At 49.9% G+C, this 22,959-nt stretch overlaps 8 protein-coding genes and 1 pseudogene across 9 annotated transcripts, besides 1 other annotated feature; 4 read left to right on the forward strand and 5 right to left on the reverse strand.

Moving 5' to 3' along the window:
* Positions 1 to 22,959: part of a sequence feature (contig 1.164 1..150254(-1)) that runs on past both edges of the window.
* Positions 4 to 1,856, forward strand: pgxB. The gene is made up of 5 exons (XM_050612726.1): positions 4 to 366; positions 424 to 591; positions 649 to 822; positions 876 to 1,121; positions 1,186 to 1,856. The coding sequence occupies exons 1-5, from the start codon at positions 13 to 15 to the stop codon at positions 1,564 to 1,566; spliced, it is 1,323 nt and encodes a 440-aa protein (XP_050468610.1). The 5' UTR covers positions 4 to 12; the 3' UTR covers positions 1,567 to 1,856.
* Positions 3,808 to 5,102, reverse strand: ANIA_08890 (cytochrome and DOMON domain-containing protein; the record flags this gene model as incomplete). Its single annotated transcript, XM_677067.2, has 2 exons — positions 5,028 to 5,102; positions 3,808 to 4,967 (listed from the first exon to the last, which is right to left on the reverse strand). Exons 1-2 carry the CDS (start codon positions 5,071 to 5,073, stop codon positions 3,808 to 3,810), a joined length of 1,206 nt encoding a protein of 401 aa, XP_682159.2. The 5' UTR covers positions 5,074 to 5,102.
* ANIA_08889 (uncharacterized protein) lies at positions 7,899 to 9,654 on the forward strand (the record flags this gene model as incomplete). The annotated part of the gene is made up of 4 exons (XM_677066.2): positions 7,899 to 8,019; positions 8,077 to 8,160; positions 8,200 to 9,148; positions 9,215 to 9,654. The coding sequence occupies 4 exons, from the start codon at positions 7,899 to 7,901 to the stop codon at positions 9,564 to 9,566; spliced, it is 1,506 nt and encodes a 501-aa protein (XP_682158.1). The 3' UTR covers positions 9,567 to 9,654.
* Positions 9,770 to 10,299, forward strand: ANIA_08888 (uncharacterized protein). Its single transcript, XM_677065.2, has one exon. The coding sequence runs from the start codon at positions 9,850 to 9,852 to the stop codon at positions 10,267 to 10,269; it is 420 nt and encodes a 139-aa protein (XP_682157.2). The 5' UTR covers positions 9,770 to 9,849; the 3' UTR covers positions 10,270 to 10,299.
* ANIA_11148 lies at positions 11,087 to 11,902 on the reverse strand (annotated as a pseudogene). Its single transcript has 2 exons — positions 11,305 to 11,902; positions 11,087 to 11,212 (listed from the first exon to the last, which is right to left on the reverse strand). Coding segments are annotated over exons 1-2 (724 nt in total).
* Positions 12,098 to 13,045, reverse strand: ANIA_11141 (glucose N-acetyltransferase; the record flags this gene model as incomplete). The annotated part of the gene is made up of 2 exons (XM_677064.2): positions 12,098 to 12,783; positions 12,862 to 13,045. The coding sequence occupies 2 exons, from the start codon at positions 13,043 to 13,045 to the stop codon at positions 12,098 to 12,100; spliced, it is 870 nt and encodes a 289-aa protein (XP_682156.2).
* On the reverse strand, positions 13,512 to 16,404 carry ANIA_08886 (repressor protein). Its single transcript, XM_677063.2, has 2 exons — positions 13,917 to 16,404; positions 13,512 to 13,812 (listed from the first exon to the last, which is right to left on the reverse strand). The coding sequence occupies exons 1-2, from the start codon at positions 16,077 to 16,079 to the stop codon at positions 13,561 to 13,563; spliced, it is 2,415 nt and encodes an 804-aa protein (XP_682155.1). The 5' UTR covers positions 16,080 to 16,404; the 3' UTR covers positions 13,512 to 13,560.
* ANIA_08885 (putative C6 transcription factor) lies at positions 17,656 to 20,673 on the forward strand (the record flags this gene model as incomplete). The annotated part of the gene is made up of 4 exons (XM_677062.1): positions 17,656 to 17,733; positions 17,789 to 20,323; positions 20,496 to 20,590; positions 20,634 to 20,673. 4 exons carry the CDS (start codon positions 17,656 to 17,658, stop codon positions 20,671 to 20,673), a joined length of 2,748 nt encoding a protein of 915 aa, XP_682154.1.
* On the reverse strand, positions 20,778 to 22,104 carry ANIA_11144 (uncharacterized protein; the record flags this gene model as incomplete). The annotated part of the gene is made up of 2 exons (XM_050612727.1): positions 20,778 to 21,113; positions 21,169 to 22,104. The coding sequence occupies 2 exons, from the start codon at positions 22,102 to 22,104 to the stop codon at positions 20,778 to 20,780; spliced, it is 1,272 nt and encodes a 423-aa protein (XP_050468611.1).

Consider the following 22,959-nt stretch of genomic DNA (forward strand, 5'->3'; position numbering starts at 1 on the left):
ACGCTGATCACCATGAGATTGCACTTTCTACCACTTGTCGCGCTCTGCGCGACTACCGCCAGCAGCCTTGCTTTCGATTCTTCTACCAGCCAGCCACCAGGCGCCCAAGTATACTCTGTCAACGATGCAGCCGGGCTCAAAAGGATCGGCGCCCATCATCCAAAATATCATGATAGGCGGACGGTGACGATCCGCTCTTCGCATAATGATACGGATGACGTGTCGGCTGATTTCCTCTGGGGAATTCGTCGCGCGAACCATGGCGGTAGATTGCTTCTAAAGAAGGGGCAGAAGTATGTCATTGGAAGGAAGCTTGATCTATCTTTTTTAGATAATGTTGAGGTGCAGTTGGACGGCGAGTTGAAGGTATCTCTCCATTCTGTGCGAAGCTTCCAATCGCATTGCTGACTGGACGCGGCCCAGTTCACTGACGACGTGCCGTACTGGCAAGAGAATAACTTTTACTACGATTTCCAGAAATCGATCTCATTCTGGCGATGGGGAGGGCACGATGTCCGCATCTTTGGAAGGGGAACGCTGAATGGAAACGGGCAGCGGTGGTATAACGAGTTTGCCGGGCAGGAGATCTTGGTATTCTTCAGTCTTCTTTTTCTATTTCGAAACCGATGACCAACTAACAGGTTGAAGGACCCTGACAACACATACTACCGGCCTATCCTCTTCGTAGCAGAGAACGCAACCCGTCTCTCGGTTGAAGGCATCACGGAGCTCAACTCGCCGTGCTGGACAAATTTCCTCGTAAATAGCAAAGATATCTCGTTCGATAACGTTTTCATCAATGCCTATTCCACAAATGCGTCGGTATGTTGTTCGGAACTAGTCTCACAGCTGAAACCTTCAATTAACCATGACAGGCCGAACCAAAAAACACAGATGGATTCGACTCACTTAACGTCAATGGACTGTCCGTGACTAATACCCGTGTCGATATTGGAGACGACTGCTTCTCGCCGAAACCTAACACTACCAACATCTTTGTGCAGAATCTGTGGTGCAATAACACTCACGGCGTCTCCATGGGAAGTATAGGGCAATACCCGGGTGTTCTAGACATTATTGAGCACGCGTATATTGAAAACGTCACACTTCTTAATGGCGAGGTACGTCTCTTTCCGATATCATGCTGAGAAGCCTGTCATGCGGATCGAGTCTGACGGTTGATAGAACGGCGCCCGTCTCAAAGCATGGGCCGGCGAGGACGTCGGCTACGGCCGCATCAATAACATCACATACAAGAACATCCATGTTGAAAACACTGATTACCCCATCGTCCTAGACCAGTGCTACTTCAACATTCCGGCGGACGAGTGCGCGAGCTACCCGTCACAAGTCAACGTCACGAACATCGTCTTTGAGAATGTGTACGGAACGTCGTCTGGGGCCGAAGGGAACGTCGTTGCTGAACTCATTTGTTCACCCAATGCGATCTGTGAGGATATCAAGCTGAAGGGCATTAATCTCACGACGCCCGAGGGAGAAAAGGGGGTCGTTGTTTGTGATGGGATTTCTGGAGGCGTTGGAGTTGAATGTCAGTCTTCAGAGTAAGCAATTGGTGGTTGTGGGAACACTTATGCCAGTGAAATTCCTCCAAAAATTGCCTTCTTTTATTGTTCGCTTTCAGCTTGATATAACTGCTTTGTCTTCCTGGGCCATCTGATGTATGGTTTCAACGTATGGATGAAGTTCTAAATGGGCAGATTGTGATCAAGCATTGATAGGACTTGAGATAGGAAAGGTGCGGTTCAGGTATACACTGTTCGTGAGCAGTTAGAATGTCTTAGCATGAAAGAGCCTGAGTACTGCGGTGAGTGACATGTGCTCAGAGCTGTCTGGTTCAATTTCAACAAATTTCTCTCATCCTCACTTCAGCTTCTGCCTTTTCGATCCTTTCAACCCACCACACAACCATACTCTCGATCGTTTTGTAGAATCTCTTATATCATGGCAAAGCTTCTCGAACTCCCAAACGAGATCCTCCTCCTGATCTTTTCTTACTTTGACAGTTTTATATACAAAAGCGAGCTGCAAGCTCTGTGTCTAACCTCGAAGCTCCTCTATTCCATCTCGCAACCCATTTTATACACTCAATTCGTCCGAGAAGTCCACTGCCAGTGCTGTCACAACGAAGGCACCCCTCCTGGACGTATTGTGCCTATGGTCCTCTTCACGAGGACCATAGTCGCTCGGCCTGATCTCGCCAGTCGAGTCCGAGCTGCTAGCTTCGATACCTTCGAGACCGACTTTGATGACGCAGATGTCTGTGGAACGGAGTTCGATTTTGATACTTTCAGAACGCTTGCGTCCGGGTTCCAACAGCTTTCTTCTAGCTCTAGGGTTCAGTTATTTATAAAGGCCGCGGCGATGATGTCGAACCCTTACCTGCTCGTCTTAACATCTCGCATGCCGAACCTCGAGCACCTGGAGTTGACGCTCGGGCCGGAAGGGTTAACTGATCTAGAGCCTTTGTTCACCCGGTGGGCGAGAACGACCATGGTCGAACAGCCATATCTGAGGAACTTAAAGTCAGTTGTGCTAAGAGACATGACACATACCCAGTCCCTCTCGATGATCAACGTCGATTTTGTCATGGAGCTGCCTCAGCTAGAGGATTTCACAATAATATACCTCAATGGTGAAACTGAAGGATGCCCGCCCTTCGAGTTCGAACCAGCCTCCCTGAACATCTCAAGCCTTACCATCATGGAGGCCTGTCTCGACGCTAAAACCCTGAAAAGGATAATGACAGCATGCAAAGACCTCAAAGTCTTCAACTATTTCGGCCACAACTTCGACGGTAAGAATATGACCGAAACCGTTCAGTTCGACCCCTCAGAGCTTGTGTCCATTCTTGAGAGGCACAAGGACAATCTCCTCACTGTCCGCTGCAATCTTGACTGGGAAGGCATTCGCCCTACCCGTTGGAACAGATGCTCAAAGTACGGTTCATTCGCTTCCTTGAAGAGCCTCACGCATCTTGAAATCGACCAGTATCCTTACACCCCCAAGCAAGAGCTCCCGCCTTCCATTCACTGTCTGCATATTAAGAACATCAGCTTCCCGATCTTCGACACTGTGGGTTCGCTCCACATGCGCACTGTCAATATGCCTGAGTACGGCTTCTACGATGAGCTTCCGAACTTCGCACACCTCACCCTAGAGCCCCGCGACGGCATTCCGAATGGGATGCTCAAAGTCCATACTCGATACGACCACCTCGATGATGACTCCAAGGTAGCATCGCGATTTGAACTCGCTTGTGAGAGGCTCTTGGATATCGTAGAAGAATGTCGTTTCATGGTTCATGTCGATAATGAGGTCTGGGAAAGTTTCTATGATTGGTGACTTTAATGCATATTGACCGAGATTGCTCAAGGCAACAGGTGCAAGCTGGGCCCAGTGTCCACTGTTGTTGTTGTTGTTTCCGATGCCGGCTTGCCTATAACCCCTTGACGTTGTTCAGCGGCGTAACTCGAATCAGTGATGCGAGTACTGTTCTGGCAATACCAAGATTGGATATCGAGTTCGGGGATAACTTCAGTGGTCAAAACATTGTTGTGTCCTACCCTTCTAAAAGGTCCGTAGGTAGTCCATCTCGCTACGAAGTGCATGGACATGGATGATCAACACGAGGTTGTATTGTTTGTATTTGCTAGCTAGTGTCCAGATGTCATAAACTCCGTCAGCAATCATGAAGAACATCAATTACATCATTCCTCGCCTGGTCGCTTCATCTCGCGCGACGCCTGACCTATCTCTATCCAGCGCATCATCTGTGGCCGCGCTTCATCATGCATCCTGGCTGTTAGTCCCGGCGTCCGTCGAGCCTTCAGCCGCCTTACGTCCATAGAGATCTCTGTTACTTCTGGCGCCCTCTCGTATGGTCCTCAGCACCTGGACTGCCACATACACAAGGCCCATAACGCCAGCAATGACGGAATAGGCAATAACAGCGCTCTTAGGCGTATACGGACTGCTGTCAATACCTACCAACTTAAAGCCAAGCCCACCAGTTATAACACCTAAGATGATAGCCAAACGACCAAGCCATCGATGGAGAACGGAAAAATAACTCTTTTTCCCTGTGCGCCGAAAATGCAGATGCTGCAGCAGACCCATGGCTGGTTGGAGCAGAATGAGCAGTCCAACAACAATGAGCCCGAGTATTGGGTGGGCATGATCCAAAATATCACCGTCCGTTCCCATTTTAAGACCCAGACCCATCCCTGCAATAACGGAGGAGAGAGTGAATATCTGAAGTGGCGCATGCACCTTGGCGACAACACCGCGCATGGGAATGGCAACAAGCAGCCCAAAAAATGGAAACAGAAGAACAAATGCAATGCTCATGATAAAGCCGTGAGCAATCAGCATACGCGCGTTGCTTCTCGCACCTCCTCCTACCTCACTAGGCTGATTCAAGGGGTCTCTTGGATCGTAGTCCAGGAAAGGGTTGTCCATGGTCGAGACGGCATTTGCCAACGCCACATTTGTCGAACCAAAGTCATTGTGGATGCTTATCTCGGCTTCTGGGCTCTCGGAGTCGAGAGATGTCCCGTCCCTATATGCAAATATCCATGGGGAACTGGCTAAATAGTTGCAGGTGTCGCAGCGCACATTCGCCGTCATCACACCATTTTGAATGCCACTTCCCTCAAGGAGGGAGATCTTGGCGCTAGGGTTGTACCTTGGTGGTACATGGCCTGTCCCTAGACGAGGTGATAGAGTTACGTTGCTTGATGACGACGAGTATAGGACGAAAATGTCGGCACCCGTCATCTGTGTCCCCTGACCAAGAGCTACCCATTGCAAAGTCGTCGGAGCGCGAATCTGAAAGAAGATAGGCCCCGAGCCGGTAGATACAGTGCTCCTGGGAGCTGTGATGCTATAAAAAATATCGCTCTGGCCGCCGGGCGAGAATGTGTCGATATGGGCCCCCACGAAAGAACCTATTCGAGTCAGCACATCCATTGTGGGACAAAAGGAACAAAGAGATAAAGAAGTCTTACAGAGTCCCAGTACGAGGGCCTTAGCAGAGAATATGGAGTACTTCATCCCGAATCCCGGTCTGTGATTACTGGGCAGATTTGTATATGAGGACGATGGAGCAGACAGAAGGCCCCGGGGCAATTGAATCTGGGCTTTATATACCCAAGGAAAGGAATGACAAAAATTGCAAAAACTCTGAAACGCTGCCATAGAAGGATCAGCGGCTTGGGTTTATGAAAGCTTCGTACTCCCGAATGCATTGCCCAGCCCTCCTTTGTTGGACGCATTGCTCATTATCCCGATTGACTTCACATCTTCCGCCGGGCTCTCAAACCTTAATGGTCACCTTTGATTGGCATGATTCTACAACTTTGAGATGTCTCACGCTGGCATCTGGACTCGTACTTGGCCTTTCTTGGCCCCTTCATTGCTTGCGCGTCCATCATGCATTTACTTTTGTCAATCTGATAGGAGCACACAGAGCACACTGGGTGCTTGCTCCTGGGAATAGATCAGCTGCTTACCAACTGTCATCGAAGGACTTAAAACGGCATACTCAACTCATGAAGTCACGTCAAGAGCAAACCTGGATTGTTGGGAACTCAGTTCATGGTGAAGCATGAGCGGTCTCCCGCGATCCTGGCCTCGTTCACCGATACTAGAGCCGCCCGAATCAACGACTTCACATACGCAAGGAAGCCGTTTCTACCCTGCAGATGTCGGTGGAACCTACAAACGAAAAGAATGAAAAACTGAACGACACTTTATTGGCGAAAGCTCTTCTGGGATGTGACAGAACGCATAAACGGTAGTTGCTCTGGCCTTGGGACTCCTTGCATGGTCGCACTAATATGTACAGTATCAACAAGCACTTGAGGTGCCAACGCAATTCAAGAAGGTTGAATCCAATTCTGGGAACGAAAATGGTCCTACTTTGTGAGGTTATGAAAAAGCCCCGGCACCTCTGTCACCGAGGATCTGGCAGTAGAGGAATTACCCTACAGTCCATGGAGGAAGATGCAAGTCCAGCCAACCCAGCCAATAATTGAACAAGGACTGCCTATCCGAGGGCCCTTACAGAGTACATCAATGATTGTCATGGTCTATACCACCACTAGCGGATTGACACCGGCAGGACCCTTCCATTATGGATTCGTTCATAGAGTGATGTAATTTATGCAGGATTTCGAAACCATAGATTCCGCTTACCTCTCACCAAATCTATGGTCCATAATGGATTCGCTTGATGCCGAGTAGGTACTTCCCATGCTAGGGACAAATGACTCTATCAGGAATCAGCCGAGCTACTGTCAGACATGCAGGCTAGATTAAGCATGAGCTGGAGGACAACCGGGATGGATGGTGGGAGTTCATACGCTAATTGCTCCTTACGCAAAGACAAACCAGCGGGACGTCTTCAATTCAGGCAACAGCGATAAGAATTCGGCATTAAATGTTTCGAAAGACATTATTTTCATTCAACGGCTTCAGTAAGGAACAAGGGTCCCCGGCTCTGTCTTCCTAGTAATTTCCCCGATCTGTGTCATTGGCGTTGTCTTTCCACCGCCGCCGAGGCGGTCTTCCCGAAACATTCGCGCCGTCAATCCAGCTTGTTGAAAGCCTTCAGTTCCACGCTAGTATCGTTTACTAACGATGGACTGACAGTCGCAGATCCCAGCTTTCCCCGTTCCCCGTTCCTCTCCACGCTTTCCCCGCTATGTATCCGACTTTCCCCAACCTGGGGGATCGCGGGTCAGACCACGCGTCTTCTGAACAGAAGGGACGAATCAGTTCAGGGGTCCCCTGGGACCGTTGTTTTACGTCGTTTGAAGTAGGATTGCATCTCCTGCGTCCAGCTGTCGATTGCCGACTTCAACGCGAGACAAGAAGGCCTCAAGTAAAGAGGAGAAATTGATTTGTTTATCGGGCAGGCATTGAAGACGCAAGGCTCACTGTTCGTTTCCAGTAGGATCGAGGTTAGCACCATTCGCCTGGCCTGTCATGCAACGGATTGTTCCTTGGGATATTCCCGGAAGCTTTTGGCGTACAAACCTGAGTCTGGCCATGACTCGGGAGACCCGTTGCGCGGAGTTGGTGATCGGAGAGACCGAGTGACGAACGCTTCTTGCTTTTTCGGACAAGTTCCGTTCAACTTGCGTCCTCATTCGACCGCTCATCCCTCGGTCTCGCGGGTTGCGAGTCAGTATATCAGTACGGGCTTAGAGAGAGAGAAGAAACTTCGCTCTCGTCGCTGTCTTGAACATCCTACTCAACCCGGTCCATGCCCGAATCCCCTTGCCCTCGCAGGGAGGACTTGTTGGTTGAGCAGCCACTTCTTAAGGTTAGTTACTAACGCTTGTAAACTCATAAGTATGAAACTGACTGTTCTGCTTCATCGTTTTGTGTTTATCTAGAATTGTCTGATATAAAGTCTCGACAGCCTTTAGAGATCAGGTTCCCTTGTTCTTGAAGCCGAGGATGGTTCTTCTTGGTTCTTCCTTGATTCTTCCTTGGGCGTACCGACATCTAAAGCAATAAGTTACGACAGCACGCAAAGCCTCAGCTTCAGTCCAAGACTCTGAGACCCTAAAGTCCAGAACTGAATATGGGGTATCTCCACATTTTCTCCAGGATATGACCGGCAAAACTTCGGGGTAACTCGACACCAAGAGAAGACGGGGGATACTCGAAAACACAATAGGAGGTACAAGCATACCTATAAGATCTCATGGGCAGCATTAAAGCCTGCTATGTTATTACGGGAATTTATACTGACGCTTGCACCATCTGCTGAGAAGCCATTCTTAGACGAAGACAACAAAGAAGCGACCAGGCTTATATAGGCTGTAGGCCACCGATTATATAATACTGCCTCAGTCATAAACAGAAAAATGACTGTACGGGAATCCCAGAAACCCGACAATGGGCAGCTGGCGGTCGTTTTTGAGACCCCATGGTGGAGTCCCCAATTGCGTCGTCTCAGTTTCTGCATATTGTCCTTGATCTTCTTTTGTTAGTTATTCCCTCCTCCGCGACTACCAACTAAACTTATAAGTCTGACAATAATAGCTTCTTCAAATGGCTTTGACGGCTCTTTGGTCAATGGTCTCCAGTCATTAGACAGCTGGATGGGCTTTATGGGACAGCCGTCTGGTACGTGGTTGGGTCTAATAAATGCCGTCTACTCGCTAGGCGCACTGGTCTCAACCATCTTTGCTGCCTGGTGCAGTAACAGGTATGGTCGAAAGCAGTGCGTTTGGATAGGCATTGCTTTTATCCTCGCTGGTTCAATTCTGGGCGCCGCTGCTCCCAACGACACTGTCTACATAGTCTCCCGCGCTGTCATCGGCGTGAGCTCTGGGATGGTTAGCAATGCGCCTCCTCTGTTACTGAATGAGATTGCCTACCCCGCCCATCGGAGTATATCATCTTGTCTGTTCATGATTGGATACTACTTTGGGGCCGTCATTTCTTCTTGGGTTACGTTTGCAACTCGCACATACGCCTCCTCATGGTCATGGAGGCTGCCTACTCTCCTGCAGATGCTCTGCCCTCTGGTTGCTATTCCTGGGTTTCTTCTTACTCCTGAGAGCCCTCGGTGGCTGATTGGGCAGAACCGCGTGGAGGAAGCCCGTAAGGTGCTTGCGGATTTGCACGCAAGCGGTGACCTTACCGCACCCTTGGTCATAAAAGAAATTCATGAGATTCAAGAGGCGATTTCTACGGAGAGAGAATCTGCTGCGTCATCAAGTTATTCGGACATGATCACGACGCCCGGGAACCGTCATCGTCTCTTGATAACTGTGACGCTTGGTATCTTCTCTCAGTGGTCTGGCAACGGTGTTGTATCCTACTATCTGGCCATGGTGCTGGATACTGTCGGTGTAACGGCGACAAAAGACCAGCTACTTATATCCGGATGTCTCCAGATCTGGAACCTTATATTCGGCACCATTGGCGCCGTACTGGTCGAGCGGGCTGGTAGGCGTCCTTTGTTCCTGACATCCGCAGGTGTAATGCTTGTCAGTTATATTATCATTACCGGGCTCTCGGGTTCATTTGCATCCACTGGCTCCGCGCCGATGGGGACAGCAGTAATCCCGTTTATCTTCATTTACTTTGCAGGTTACGATATAGCTTTGTGAGCTCAATCCTTCTCGTTTTTATCTTCTTTTACTAGACCCGTGATCCTAATTTGCCGCAATAGAACCCCTTTGTTGGTCGCATACCCCTGTGAGATCTGGCCGTTCGCACTTCGATCCCGTGGTCTGAGTGTCGCCTGGTTCTCAGCAATCGGAGCATTGATTTTTAACACTTTCGTTAACCCCATCGCGCTGTCAGCTATCGGGTGGAGGTACTATTTCGTGTTTGTTGCTATCCTCATTTGCTACGGTCTCACGTCATGGTTCGTTTACCCTGAGACAAAAGGGTATAATCTAGAAAGTATATCCCATATTTTCGATGGCAATCACCAGCCTGGCCATGATTCGGAAAAGGCCACTTCATCTGAAGACTGTATTGAGAAGGTTCCCGAATCTCGTGAAGTGGAGCGCGTATAAGCGTGTATATGCGTGTGGAAGGTGTTCGACTAGATGGGAATATAATAAAATATGTACGTTATTCGTATCTAAAGACTCGTCAGTTACATATGAGCGCGAACCAGATGGACTAAATGTGGTGCTGAGGTGATTCCTGCACCACCCAATCGTATTGGCATGACGTACTTGGTTTAGTGTTCTCGAAATATATCACAACACTCAAAACTCCCCTCCAACATCTCCGCACAGCAACAATGTACGACAGAAATCCCCAAGGCAATCGGTCTAATCATCCAGAAATATAATGTCATACTACAACGCTCTCATACGCACTCATCACATCACCTCTCGAAAAAAGGTCTCCGCCCTAAAACGCGCCGCCGACTCTCTTAACGTTTTTGCTCTCCTCCGCTCCGGCGGCTGCCCGGGAATAATGTACATCGAGGCAAAGGACAAGGACGCTGTCGAGTCGTGGGTTAGCGTGGTTCGAAATCTGCGGTATAAGGACTTTCAGCTTGTGAGTCGGCCGGCTTGCGTGGTAATTGAGGAGGATTTTATGAAGGTGGAGGGGAAACAGAAGAACGATGCCCAAAGAAGAGGAAAGGCGTTCTTAGATGCTGGGCTGGAGGAGGTGGAGAGTGTCAAAGAGTTTGGGGACTTGATGGCGCAGAGGGGGGTTTGGCAGTGGTGGAGGAAGAGGATGGGGTATGTTCGCGGAGATTGAGCCAGATTCTTTTGTCTGTACGCCGTCAATTCAGTGCGCATCCACGATCTGCCATTACAAAGGATTTGCTACTGCTTTTGGAACACCAATCGTTCTGCAATAGCGGTTCAAACGGGCGAATGCGAGATATGTGACAAGTCATATATATGAAGGGATGCATTGACGTTGTTCTGGTCAGGCTATATGCATGTTCTGGCCTAAGTCAGCCCACAGCATGGGTACTTCTGGATTCAATGATAAGGCAGCCACGGGCCTCGTTTGATTTTTTGTGATCGAGCATCCCGGATCCTGCAACCAAATTTTCCCCGTGCATGTCTCAAACGCGTTGGACAGGGCAGTCTGGTCAGTCCAGCCATTTATAAAGTCTCCGTGCAAGCCATATCCAACCCGGTCGCCTGTTGCATATAGCAAGTTGTGATAATCTGGAAAGGGCGCCGTGTTGAAAACAAATTCAACGAAGATGGAAAAGATCGCTACGGGATGAGACTCGGGGCAGACGCCTTTATTATAGTCCCCAAATGCGGGATATGCCATCTACGGAAGATATGAGCTTTAGAAAAACATCCAATTGACACAAAGAGAATTTCACATGGCCCTTGTGGTTCGAACTATCGAGGTTCTCGCCATCCCAGCAAGACGGAAAAAATACCTGTCACCTCAGCTTCTCGCAGGGCTGGAGGGGAAGGTGTTTTGTTTCATTCAATACCCCGTTCTTCGCTATGCACATGTGCGAGATTCCACGCTGAGCAAAGTCAGAGCCATTATATGTCCTGCACGCTGTCAGTTTTGTCCGCGAGATGCATGACGGTAAGCCATCCTACTGAAGCATCGCATCTCCAGCAACAACTCGCAAACCAGCTGGCGGTGCCAGAGAATACGCCCCGTCCGCACATGCCCGTGCACCAGGAGCGTAACTGCACGCGCGGTTGAGATAATAGACTGCCTACTCATGATCATCATCATTAATCATGGCACCCCTTTCTCTGCCTGCCAATGTAGGCGAGGAAGACATGGTCAGAGAAGCAAAACACAAACTGAGAAACATACACTCCACTCATACTCTACCATCTCAAACAATCCGGTGTCGGTCTCGTGGTAAAGCGCTGGAACCCAATAATTGCTTCGATCGAGCGCAACGTCACATGTGGTCTCGCGCGCATTCCGCGCCGTTTGTGTCCCCATAGTCCCCTGGAATGCGGTACCCCCCGTAATGACGTGCGTGTGCGACGACTGCCTGCCGGGTGACACGATTGGGTCGGCAAGTTGTGTTGTTAGCGGGAGGCAGCTGAAGCTGAATTGATCGACGTATGTGATGGTAGTGTTTAATGGCGTAATTTGTTTGATCCCGGTGATTTGCGCGGTTACGCAAAGTTGCGTGAGGTACAGCGAGAAGGCTAGCGGAAAGCCAACTTTTGTGGAAAGCGTGGCCATGGTCATTTTGTCTGAACCAGTGGCCGATATCGAAGAGGCCTTGAGGAGTTTGAGGGTGGTAAGTGTCGGCAACACTGCTTTAGTCCATCCTGCGCTCAAGGTGTCGCCGGTAAGTGCACATTATTTACATAACTACCTACATACCTGGCCTTCCGTGCCTGGTTTGTTTGTTCTGCTTATCTGGATAAAAGTTCGCATGATAAGATCGGTTGACTTTATACTTTAACCTCCCAGCAATATAAATGGTCTGTAAACTTGCTTAACCGATATGACACAAATAACTCCGAAATCACCAATAACGCCGTAGAAGCCCGCATTACGCAGGTGGTGGGTCATTTCCTGGCGGCCAGTTCGGCGCAGGGTAACTCAGTAATTTGCATACGTCCTAGGCAACCAGTCAGCGAGTGACCTTTATCGAGGGGAAAGGGGGTTGATAGAAAGTGCGCCTTACTCTCCGCTTAATACGGAAATCATCGTAAAGTTTCATCCAAACATCTCGATCACGACACCCACTCTCATGCAGCGAACCTGGGTTGACCTTACACTTCGGCAGAATATCAGCCAGTATCTGATGCGGCCACATAACCCAGGGTTTCGGCAGCGGCCAATCTGAGAAGTGTACAAATTTTGCGTCTGCGAGAACCTTATCAGGATCCCACACTTCGTCGTCGCTCCCAAGGAACATAGTATGATTTTCCGACCGGAACTCGCCCGATACCAAACCATATTGTCTGTGCGGCAGAACCATGGCCGAGTTGCCGTAAAACTCATTAAGAAGTTCCATATCATATTTATTCCGTTTGTTCTCGCCCTCGGTGCCTTCGATGCCAAGGGCCGTATCTAGGAGGGCTTTGTAGCGGCGGTACGAAGGCTCGATCACAAGAAGGAGGGAAGAGAGGACTTTTTGTTCGGGGAGAAGCCAGTATGCGCGGGGCATTGCGACAGGTGTGTGAGGAAGGAAGAACAGTTCATCCATGCTCTGCAGTAGGAGGACGTCGGAGTCGAGGTGAATAACTCGATTGAACTCAGTCTCAGCAAACGCGAGCAATTTTGATATGCTCTTTTCCCATTCCTCGCCAGGTCCTATTCAGAGAATAGAATAGCAGCTTTTAGCAAATTGATCATGAGCAATTCGAAGGACCAGAGAAGATGCTAACACACCTGCGTCAGGTTTGATCATTTCCAGCTCAATTGGCACCAGCATGGCCTTGTACTTGACCTTCGCCAGCCGGAGCAATTGACGGTCCCGATCATTGTCGCTATCAGCGATAACATCCCAGTCCTTTGGATAATATAACACTCGTTGCGCCCGGCTTCCGAATCTCTCTAGCGCATCAAATACCATGACGGCGTTGCATAGGTACGGACTTGAGGTGGCATATTGAGTGTACGCGTACTTAGACCAATCGACCAGGTCATAGTTAATATGAGGCAGAGCAGGAGGAGGAGTCGGTTCACGTCGGAGGAAGAGGATAAAAAGAATTAAAATAAAGATAAACGCCCAGGTCCGAATACGTCTTAGTTGACGTTTGACTATGGCAAGAAATGGTTCGTCGGGGATGTCGAAGAAATCAGCCTCGGAGGCCGCAGAGCCTTTACGCAAATGAGAGCTCATGGATAGCTTGGCGATTGGGTAGGCTATTGTTTATATGTTTCGAGCGCAAATCTCATCTTGGGATAGATGAGTTAGATATCTGTCGTTGTAAGGAAAGGGCAAATAATACTACAACGTCTAGCTACTTCGGAGGCCCACCTCCCGAACTCAATTGCACGTGATTAACCAGAAGGCCAGGAATCTAAATGACAAGAGTATATATTAAACAGTATCCGTATAGAGAAGTCTACAATACCCTGTTTTCTTCATTCGTAGATGTTTATGCGAGCTCGAATTGTTTTCTCGTCGAACGGTCCATTTTCACCGGCATAGTTGCGGAGCGCCTCCATGGTCATTAATCGGCGCGGCGCCTTTCGTCCAGTCAATATCTCGAATTGCGCAATGGCCTGCTCAGCAACATTGTCAAGGCCGTCTACCAATTCCCATTGACGTCCAGTTTCGCTACGAAAGCGACGCATCTGGCGAAGCAGTGGCGTTTCCAGCGGTTTGTACGCAAACTGTTATGCATTAGTCGAATACCAAAAGCTCGCAACAAGAGTGATGTATAGTGCGAAGGGGTTTTATCAATGTGAGTAAATCTGTACAACAGTAAGTCACATACCTCAAGGACTACTCCACCGGTTGGGCTTCCCAACCACTGCGTTGGCATTTCGAAATTAGCTGGCGGCTCATCTCTGTCCGGGTCCGCTGGAACGCAAGAGGCGACCATGCACGGAGGGCAGGCATCCTGCGGCCATTCTTCGTGCAGCGACCGAAGCACATACACTACTTCCGTGGAGCCCACTTGGGAGGCGGCCCATGAATTGAAATGGCGAGCGACGGTCTCTGCGCGGGATAAAGTCCGGTTGTAGATGAAAATCTTTCGACAACCGAGTCGAAGCATAGCATATATAGCGGCACGCGCCATACCACCGGCTCCGATGACCAGGCCGGTGGTCCTGGACGGGCTGATAGCATTACGCGGGGAGAGGTTGCGGTTGATGCAGGTCATAATACCAACCCAATCCGTATTCTCGCCATACCATCCCAGCACTGGACCAGCCAGATGGCGGCGGCTAGCTTGTTCTTGTAGAGGGAACATAGTTCCATCCGAGTGACCCCGAAGTGGCATGATTGTATTTATTGCACCTATGGCTTCGGCATGGCGGCTCTTTGCCGCGAGCTTCTGGAAGACTTGCACCCTCCAAGGTTGAACAATACTGGCGCCACCGAAATTCGGATCTCGACCCAGTTCGTCTAATGCTGCCAATGTTGGCTTTTCCGGAATACTATAAGTATGATTCATACCGCAATGGCGGAAAGCGGCGTTATACATCGCAGGCGATAGACTGTAAGCTACGCTGCCGCCCAGGATATAGAACTGCAGAGGATCCAGGACATAACTCTGGAAAAGAGCTTGAACAGCGTCACGGGCCATGATTTGCGGATCTCTCTCGTTGTGAGAAAGACGATCGATTGCAGAATGCGACACAGAGGTGAGAATAGAGTTGAATACCTGAGAGGTGCGGCCAAGGCTACCGAGGTTGAAGGCTATAACCGGTGGGTGGTCACCCGGTAACAATTCAATCCTATTAGTGAATTTGGCAATGGCTGCATTGTCTTCGCGCTCCGTTGCTACACGCAGAATGCGAACCAACTGACACCCCAGTCCAGCAGCATTGAGATAAGCCGATAGGCATTCTTCATTATCCCAACTAACACCAGAGGACGGTTCAAAAATACGCTGACCGATGATTTTTGTCATGCCCCTATTACGGATGGTTTCATTGATTAGCGCCTGATCTTGATCCAGGTCGACCACCAGATACTCGACGGCAAGCCGTAGGCAGTGTTCCACAATCTGAGCGTACACATTACTGCCCTTTATCGGGTATTGATCGCCACCAGTAATCCCAAGCGAGCGGGTGTCGATTGACAGAATTATCGGAGCGTGCGTATTTCTCCTGAGGATAGAAACCTGCTTGCTCACAGTCATCGCCATATTTGGGCCCCAGCGATCGACACACAGCTCAATAGCATCCCCACCGGACTCGAGTTCTGATAATCTGACTCTGTTATCGATCATGTCGGAGGAACGGACAAAGATCGCATAGGTGTACGACCGTAGCTCGGGTGGAGTTTCGAGCAGCACGAAAGGCGAGTCATAGCTAGAATGGCCGACGTCTGTACCCGTGACGAAGCGAACGAAACGTGTGAAATCCTCCTTCGCCTCCTTGAGTTTGAAAGAATAGACGACTGAACGTCGATCTTGCGTTTCTTCGTCGAGCTGAGCGAAACTCGAGCGATCCTCCGCGTTATAGTACTCAAAATTTGAGCAAGTCCGGTGTAGCGGATCGCCTTCACAAAGTAGCTTTGCCGCCTGATCATCAAATCCTAGCAACTTTTGAATGCGATCCATATCTCGCGCAATGTACACCACGGGGTTCGTAAGAGAATACTGTCGAAGGTATTCCTGGACGGGACGAGTAAGAGTTCCTAAGCCGCACTCAATAACGCAGCGCGAACGGTGGTTGTCTAGCATCAATTTGAGGACTTCAATATCTCGCTGCTGGAAATTCTGGCTTCCATGCTGCTTCAGGTACTCGTGGCGCGAAAGTCCAGTAACTTCTTTAAAGTAGTGGTCCTCCGTGATGAAACGCCGCTTCAACGCTGTAGCAGCAACAAACCCCAGTGACCGTTTCCCACATCCCCGAATCCCAATGAGGACCAGGGATGCCTCCGGGTCAACCCTGCGGTATACATCTGCGCCGGAACAATGAGGCATCTCGGTGCTGACACCGGGAGACCGACAAATCCTCTTCCTCGGACAGGAAGATTGAAGTTGCGAGTGACCAGCCACGGTGGATGGGTTCGCCAGAAAGCCAGTATTGTGTATAAACCAAATCCTGATACTTTGCGCCGATTATGCCGAGATTCATCTCCTAAACTCCCATATCTTAAGGGGAAACCGGGGAACGATAAGCGCAATGCGGAGTGAAGGAGGTTTCGGGCAGGGAGTGGTCGGAGGCAGCTGTCATGCTGCAATGGAATGACAGCAATCAGGAAAGATGCTGTCGGGGACGATACCAGCTCGAAAACAGCAAACTAGCGAGCGAACGGACATGACTGGGAGGAGCCCATCACCCCAGACGCGTGGGTGCAGAGTGGGTGGTTCGGCAAGCAATCGAGAGCGGAGGGCTGTTCTGCCACGAGTGACCGCCTCTACGCCGGGTAAGATCTCTGCCGCAAATGCATTCTACCCAGCAAACGTCTCTCAACAGCCCAGACTACCGAGTCGGGATGCCGGGCCTCGGGCCAAGTCTGTTACCAACCGTCTCAACGAGGACATCTCTGGTACTCAGCATTCGTAGATGGTCCTCGCCTAGCTGGTCAATTGTAAAATGTAACAATTTTGATCAATTAGCGCCCCCTAAACTCAGTTTTAATCAGTTACAGGCCCATAACTGGTTCAGCTGCATTTTGCCTTGCAAGTGTGGGGTGCTGTGTGGTACCTCTGTAGGCGGTCTTAATCCAGAGAGCTCTGCTAATCTCTGCTATCTGTGCCTGAGTTTCGGACTATCTCAGTCCGAATTGGAAGCGCCGATCATCGGCAGTTGGACAGCGAAATCTGGGCAAATATGGGGTTTTGATTGAATAATTTGAATTGGATTTATGGAGCAGACGATTTGCTGGACAATGAGCTAGAGCTAGAAACCGGAAGATTCCAGCTACCGTCATCCTTGTGCGGGATCGTTCCGTGACAGTTCCGTGACAGGCTAGCAATCCGCAAAGCTGGTAAAGCCAGTCAGTTTGAGGGTCACTATGCCACTGCATGTACAGAAGGTATAGAAGGCATAGAGGCATAGATAGATATCATCGATTAGAGCACAGTAAATGGACGGTGTGCTCTGGACGGAGAATTCCGTCGATATATTGTGGAGAAGTGGGGTTCGATCACTGATGGATAGTTCCGGCGGATTTATTCCACAGTCCCTCAATACTCAGTCCTGGCAGCCTCTTGGCCGTCTTCATCCACTTCCCGAACTTCGCCCCGAATCCCCTTCGAGGAGCCGTTCTTGCTTCCTGTCTCAATGGGTCTGGTCTCGACTTTCCCGGTCCTGCGCCGCCCAAGGTGACGCCCTCAGACGCATGTTTTACTTGATCCCAGTGAATTTCTGATTATCAAGCGACAACTCGGCTTCTCTATTCCATTGCTAGTTTCCGATCTGCATCCTCTTTAAAGATTTGAAATGCACTACTGTGGCTGCTCCCGTTGATATAGAATAACCGGCAGCCGCGACCAGCTCTTCTTCGGTAGCCCGAGCTGTATGGCACGTCATTTGTCCAACAAGTGATCCTTCATGGACGAGGGTCCTGATTCGAAAGCCCCTCGGCGCAAGAGGGTCTCGCGAGCATGCGATAGGTGCCGAAGTAAAAAGGTGAGCCAGTGCTCTATTAGGCAACCGACTGGTTCTGACCTCTAGTCTTTGCTAGGACAAATGCGACGGCCTTCGTCCCTCTTGCTCGGCCTGTCTGGCTTCCGGTCAAACTTGTTCATATGATCCGCATGCGAAGAAACGCGGTTTGCCAGAGGGTTATGTACGCGGTCTGGAGAAGCTCTGGGCGCTTGCCATCTGCAACATTGATGGCTTCGAAGATACCATGCTCTCTCTTCTTGGTACGACAGCCGATTCCGTCGGCCGGAGGAACAAGCTGATCTCCCTCTGGGTGGATGAGGCCGCCTCGGAAACATTACACGAGTCCTGGAAAACATGCCGACTTTATAACGCTCTAGAAAAGATGCTGTCGTCTAGCTCTGGTCCGTCAAGTCCTCGCAATGCGGGGAAGCGCCCCCGGGAAGAACATGGGTCTCTGCTGAACGAGACTGGGAGCGAATGGGGTTTCCGAATTGACCGCAGCTCCACGCCTCTCTCGCAAGACGCTCCTCGTGTCGTAGAGCCTGGCGCCTCGCCTCCCGTCAAACGAGCTCGGTTGTCTTTGTTAGGGGATAGCCGGCTATCCTCTGCAACGAACGGTTTACACGCCCTTCAACTACCACCTAACACCTCCCAGTTGTTGGACACGTACTTCGCCGCCACCCACTCTTGGTTTCCTATCGTTGCCAAACACAACATCCTCCGAGCCTCCTATCTCTACGCAAATGCGCCCTCAATATCTGTTGCCAGGCTTTCTCCAGGATCCGGCGACCACGCCGCGTTGTGGGCGCTCCTCAGCTATACAGTATTTCTATCCCGGTCAAGTCCAGAGAGCGGCTCGTTCGGAGTTCTGTCAAAAGCGAAAGAGCACTACGCGGTAGCCCGGAGCTTGATCCCATCCGAAACAGAGCACTACGAACTTGGACATGTGCAGGCCCTGCTGCTTCTGACTCTAGTTAACATTGGCCTCGAGGACTGGACTGCAGCTTGGATGCTGAGTGGCCAAGCGGTCCGTATGGTTGTTCCCATGGACGTAGCTGCCTTCTCCGACGCTCGCCGGCCCGAAGAATCAAGGCAAGGAAAAGCCGTGTTCTTGGGATGTTTCGTTATTGACTCCCTTTTGTCATTCCGGTTGTCCCGGAGACCCAGTATGCACTCGCGCGACCTGGTTGCAGTTGGCTTGTTAGAAGAAGATGGCCTGGAAGAGTGGAATTCCTGGGCTGATGTCTTACTCCTCTCGGGTAACTCCCAAGGAAAGAATCCGCCTCGTCGAGGTCCTTTACAGTCTCTGAGCTGCTTCAATCGGCTTGTCGAATTGGCCAGCGTTTTGAACAAAATCGCTCGAGACTCTATAACGGGACCTAGCGCACATATATTTGCGCAGCAACTAGTCTCAGAGCTCAAACAATGGGATGACCGTCTGCCGCTTGGATGTCGACTTATCGGGCCTGAGAGTATCTATCCTGAACGGCACTCCGCATTACTGCCGCATCAGACCTACCTGGGGTTAACATATATTGCCACACTTCTGTTGCTCTACCTTCGGATTGCCCCCCATGAATTAGGCATGCACCGTTCTCAAAGACCAGCTACAGAAGGTGCTAAGAAACTCCTCTACCGTGCCCTCCCAATGCTCGCTCAACATCTGGACAATTTCAGTGTCTGTAGCTTGCCGCCAGTCTTCGAATTATCCCTACGCACCATCGCTGAGCAGGCATTCGCCCTTCGCAACAAAATCGAGAGCGACTTATTTCCTTACGGTCGATGGACTGAAGCGCTCGTGCAGCGAACATCCGAGCTCAGTACGACTTGGCCGGTCTATCGTACCCTGACGACCAATATCGAACGCTGGTGTCGCTCCAAGAACGCGGTCGCCAATTCTCCATCACAACCATTCGCTCACGACTCGAACAACAATCCTGCAAGAGGGATGAACAGGCCCTCGAATTACAGCCCTTCCCAAAATTCGCTATCTATGCCCTCAACTGAGAATAGAGGTTTTGAACGCGACTCTCAGTTACCACCATTTGCCAGACGAAATACCATCGACGTCGTGGAGCCTAATTACAGTTCCTCTATCATGGGAATTGCCATTCCCGTTGATGGACAATATATGACTCCCAAAGACACAACTATGGAAAGCTCCGATGCACCTTTTCCACCTCAGTCCATCAATAACTCGCAATCACATAATCCTAAAATGTCGTCCTCTGCAATGGACATCTTAGACCCAGCGAACGAGCTAGACGCAATGCTCGATGGCCCCTCTCATCCACACCCTCCAACACCAGACTCATCGATGTCCAACCCGCCAGTTTCGGGAACTTCCACCACAAACGCAGCCGCACCTGCAAACGAGCAAACCACAGCATTAGCAGATAAAAGCAACTCTGCATCTACATCCGATAATCAAATACAAGGTGATACCAGCGCGGCCAGTCTTGACGCTATCTTCAAAGACCTTGCTTACCTCGACACAACCGAGTGGGCTACCAGCCGTGAAGCAGGACTGAAGGATTTCGGCTTCATGGATGATACCACGTTCCAAGAGTTCTGCCATGACCCAGACCGTCTCGCGGGGTCGCAGCCGTTAGTACATCCACCTTCAATCGCGGATATCTGGCCTCCCCCCGGGTTCTTTCCAGAGACATTTCGGGATTCAGTGGAAGAGGCAATTGATAGTTGATAGAGTAGCTGGTTGCCTTTGGGCTTTTAGACGCTCCGCTGATGGAGCGCGAAATCTTGGTTTATGCTAGATTTTCTAGCTTTGTCTTTGTGATACCCACACGTGTGAGAACAAGGTGTTTCTGGCCAGTATTCGCATTGGACCTTCGGCAGCCTCAAACGGATTCAGGGATATGTATGTAGACGTATATATTGATGTCCTTATAATAACATGATAGGATTTTCATGGATATCGTTCTCGAACAAGCGATGCTATGACGACCATCCAAACGTGGCGGCCTTTGATAGTGCTTGACGCCGTATTTGTAGAGTTTGGTTTTTCCAGCCAAAAGCCCTTTTTCATCCAGAACAAAAAACGTAGCCTATCCAGTGATGTACTGTGCCTTTGAACATCTCCCTGCATTTTTTATGAGCGCCTTGATTCGCGTGGCCACCCAGCCAGAATGAAATCCTGGCCGAGGAACACCCCCGACAACTTTTTTAGAGGTCCGGCACCCTTCATGCGAGAACGAAAATTGAAGACAGTCTGTGATCAGAGAGCATCTTTGTTTACATTCTTCACTGGTAGTTGGTGAATCACTGATATTCCGTGGTTGTTGATCTGAGGAGATATTGTCCCAATCGTCCTTCATGGAGCTTATCGCATCGTATAATTTCCAGTTGAATATATCCTTGTGCAACAACGGCACGTCTACCTGCTATATGTGGTCTAATTGTTAATAGATGCAAGGAGACCTTATCATGGTGACTTACGTATTTGAACCACTGCTGCTCAAGCAACCACATATCCCAGATATCTTGCGTAGACATATGGTGGAATGAGACGGCTGGATAGCACCAGGGCTGACGACCATAAGCCTTGGTAAAGTACTCAAACTCCCATATGCTAGATGGAACCAGCAGAGGCCATGACCAGATAAGTGGTACACCGATGTCACCAAGGATTCGGCCCAGCACGTGGTCTCCAGCCCAATCATCCGCGGTCATCTGCTCAACGACCGTGAAGTTCTGGGCACGATACTGAGATATTAACCGCATGGCAGTTCTAGAGAGCACTATTCCTGCGCCACCGTAGGCAAATATCTGACTTCCCATTTGCATGGGAGCCCCAAGATATAATGCCTTCCTCTGGTCCAGTTGTGACAGCCAACGGACCATATTTCGCCAAACTATGTACGTATCTGCTTCGAGAAAGACGTACCAATGAGCCCAGGGGCTCGCAAGCAGTGCTTCGTCAATCATCGGCACGAATTTCCACTTATCAAGTTTCCATCCTGGGTTTCCCTGTTTCCCAAGGGGGCCGTTCTCATCGTCCCGCCAGTCATCTGCAGTGAGACCACCACGCCCAGATGCACGTAGACGATTGTAGATACCAAAGTCCGAGTTCGTTTGCTTCATGCCTTCGCTAACACTGCGCAGAACATCCTGGACATGCACTCCGTAGATATACTCCTCGAAGTCTGAGAAGATGACATAGTGCTGTACGCATTCCAGCGTTGTTCTTAAATGCACGGGGATCTTGTCCAAAGCTTCGGTAGCGCCTGTTTTCAAGATGACTAGGACTTTATCCATACCGGGTAGATGGGCGCAAGCTGTCATATTATCGTACTTAGGCGCATTTGTCACGTTCTTGATCTGCCAGTCCGTGGTGGCGCCAGAATTATCACTGAAGGCCCAATCCTTGCGCATAAAAAAGTAGACCGTTAATATCCCTACCACGGTGAGCGCTATTGAAGTGCAGCACCGTAGACAACGACGCGGCAAGTACGAAAACGGCATCTTAGTAGCAATTGATTTGCTTCTGACTGCGAAGTTCTAGAGCTAGGATAGCATTGCGCGTCATTAAGTTACGTTATTCATTGATGTCGAATTCTACTTCGAATATCCGGGTAAGCGCGACCGAGATCAGGTATAGAGCATGATGTAACGCAAGACACTTTTCTCTGAGAGTGCCTGGGGTCTGCAAGAGCACCATAAGTCGGCTTTGATAGTTTCATGAAGACAATCGCATCCATACAGGAGTTCATTGCAAGAAAGCTCCCAACTGGGTCGAGTCTGAGATCATCACGTGGATTAGAGCTGCCCTAATGCGGTACTCGACTAAAGGGCAAGCTGGAGTTGGCATGCTAAGATTCTGGGACGTACTAAGTGATCCCCGGCTGAAGAGGAAATAATTGGAGAGATGGCATTCCATCAACCAATCTAGGCCAAGGGGTGATGTGTTTGTATAAGCAGTCACCAAAAGACTGCTAAAAACACCCATATGAGACAATTGTGAGTGACGAGCAAAAGAGTGGAGTGTCACAAAGGTAGAATATGCCCAGTATATTCCAGGAAGGTGCCAGAGCTAATGAGGAATGGCAGCTTCCATATTTAGAGTGTATCTCTCCTTGAAGGCAGCATGCCGGAGGCGTCCAACGTCGACCCAATTGCTGTATTCACCCGGACAGTCGTCAGAGTTGTCAATCCAATCAGAGCGTCACAATCAATGCTCTTTCTTGGGATATTGAGCCCTTAAAGGGTCCTCCACATCCTTCGACCCAT

Source organism: Aspergillus nidulans, chromosome VII (assembly GCF_000011425.1).
Source record: "Aspergillus nidulans FGSC A4 chromosome VII".
Taxonomy (NCBI): domain Eukaryota; kingdom Fungi; phylum Ascomycota; class Eurotiomycetes; order Eurotiales; family Aspergillaceae; genus Aspergillus; species Aspergillus nidulans.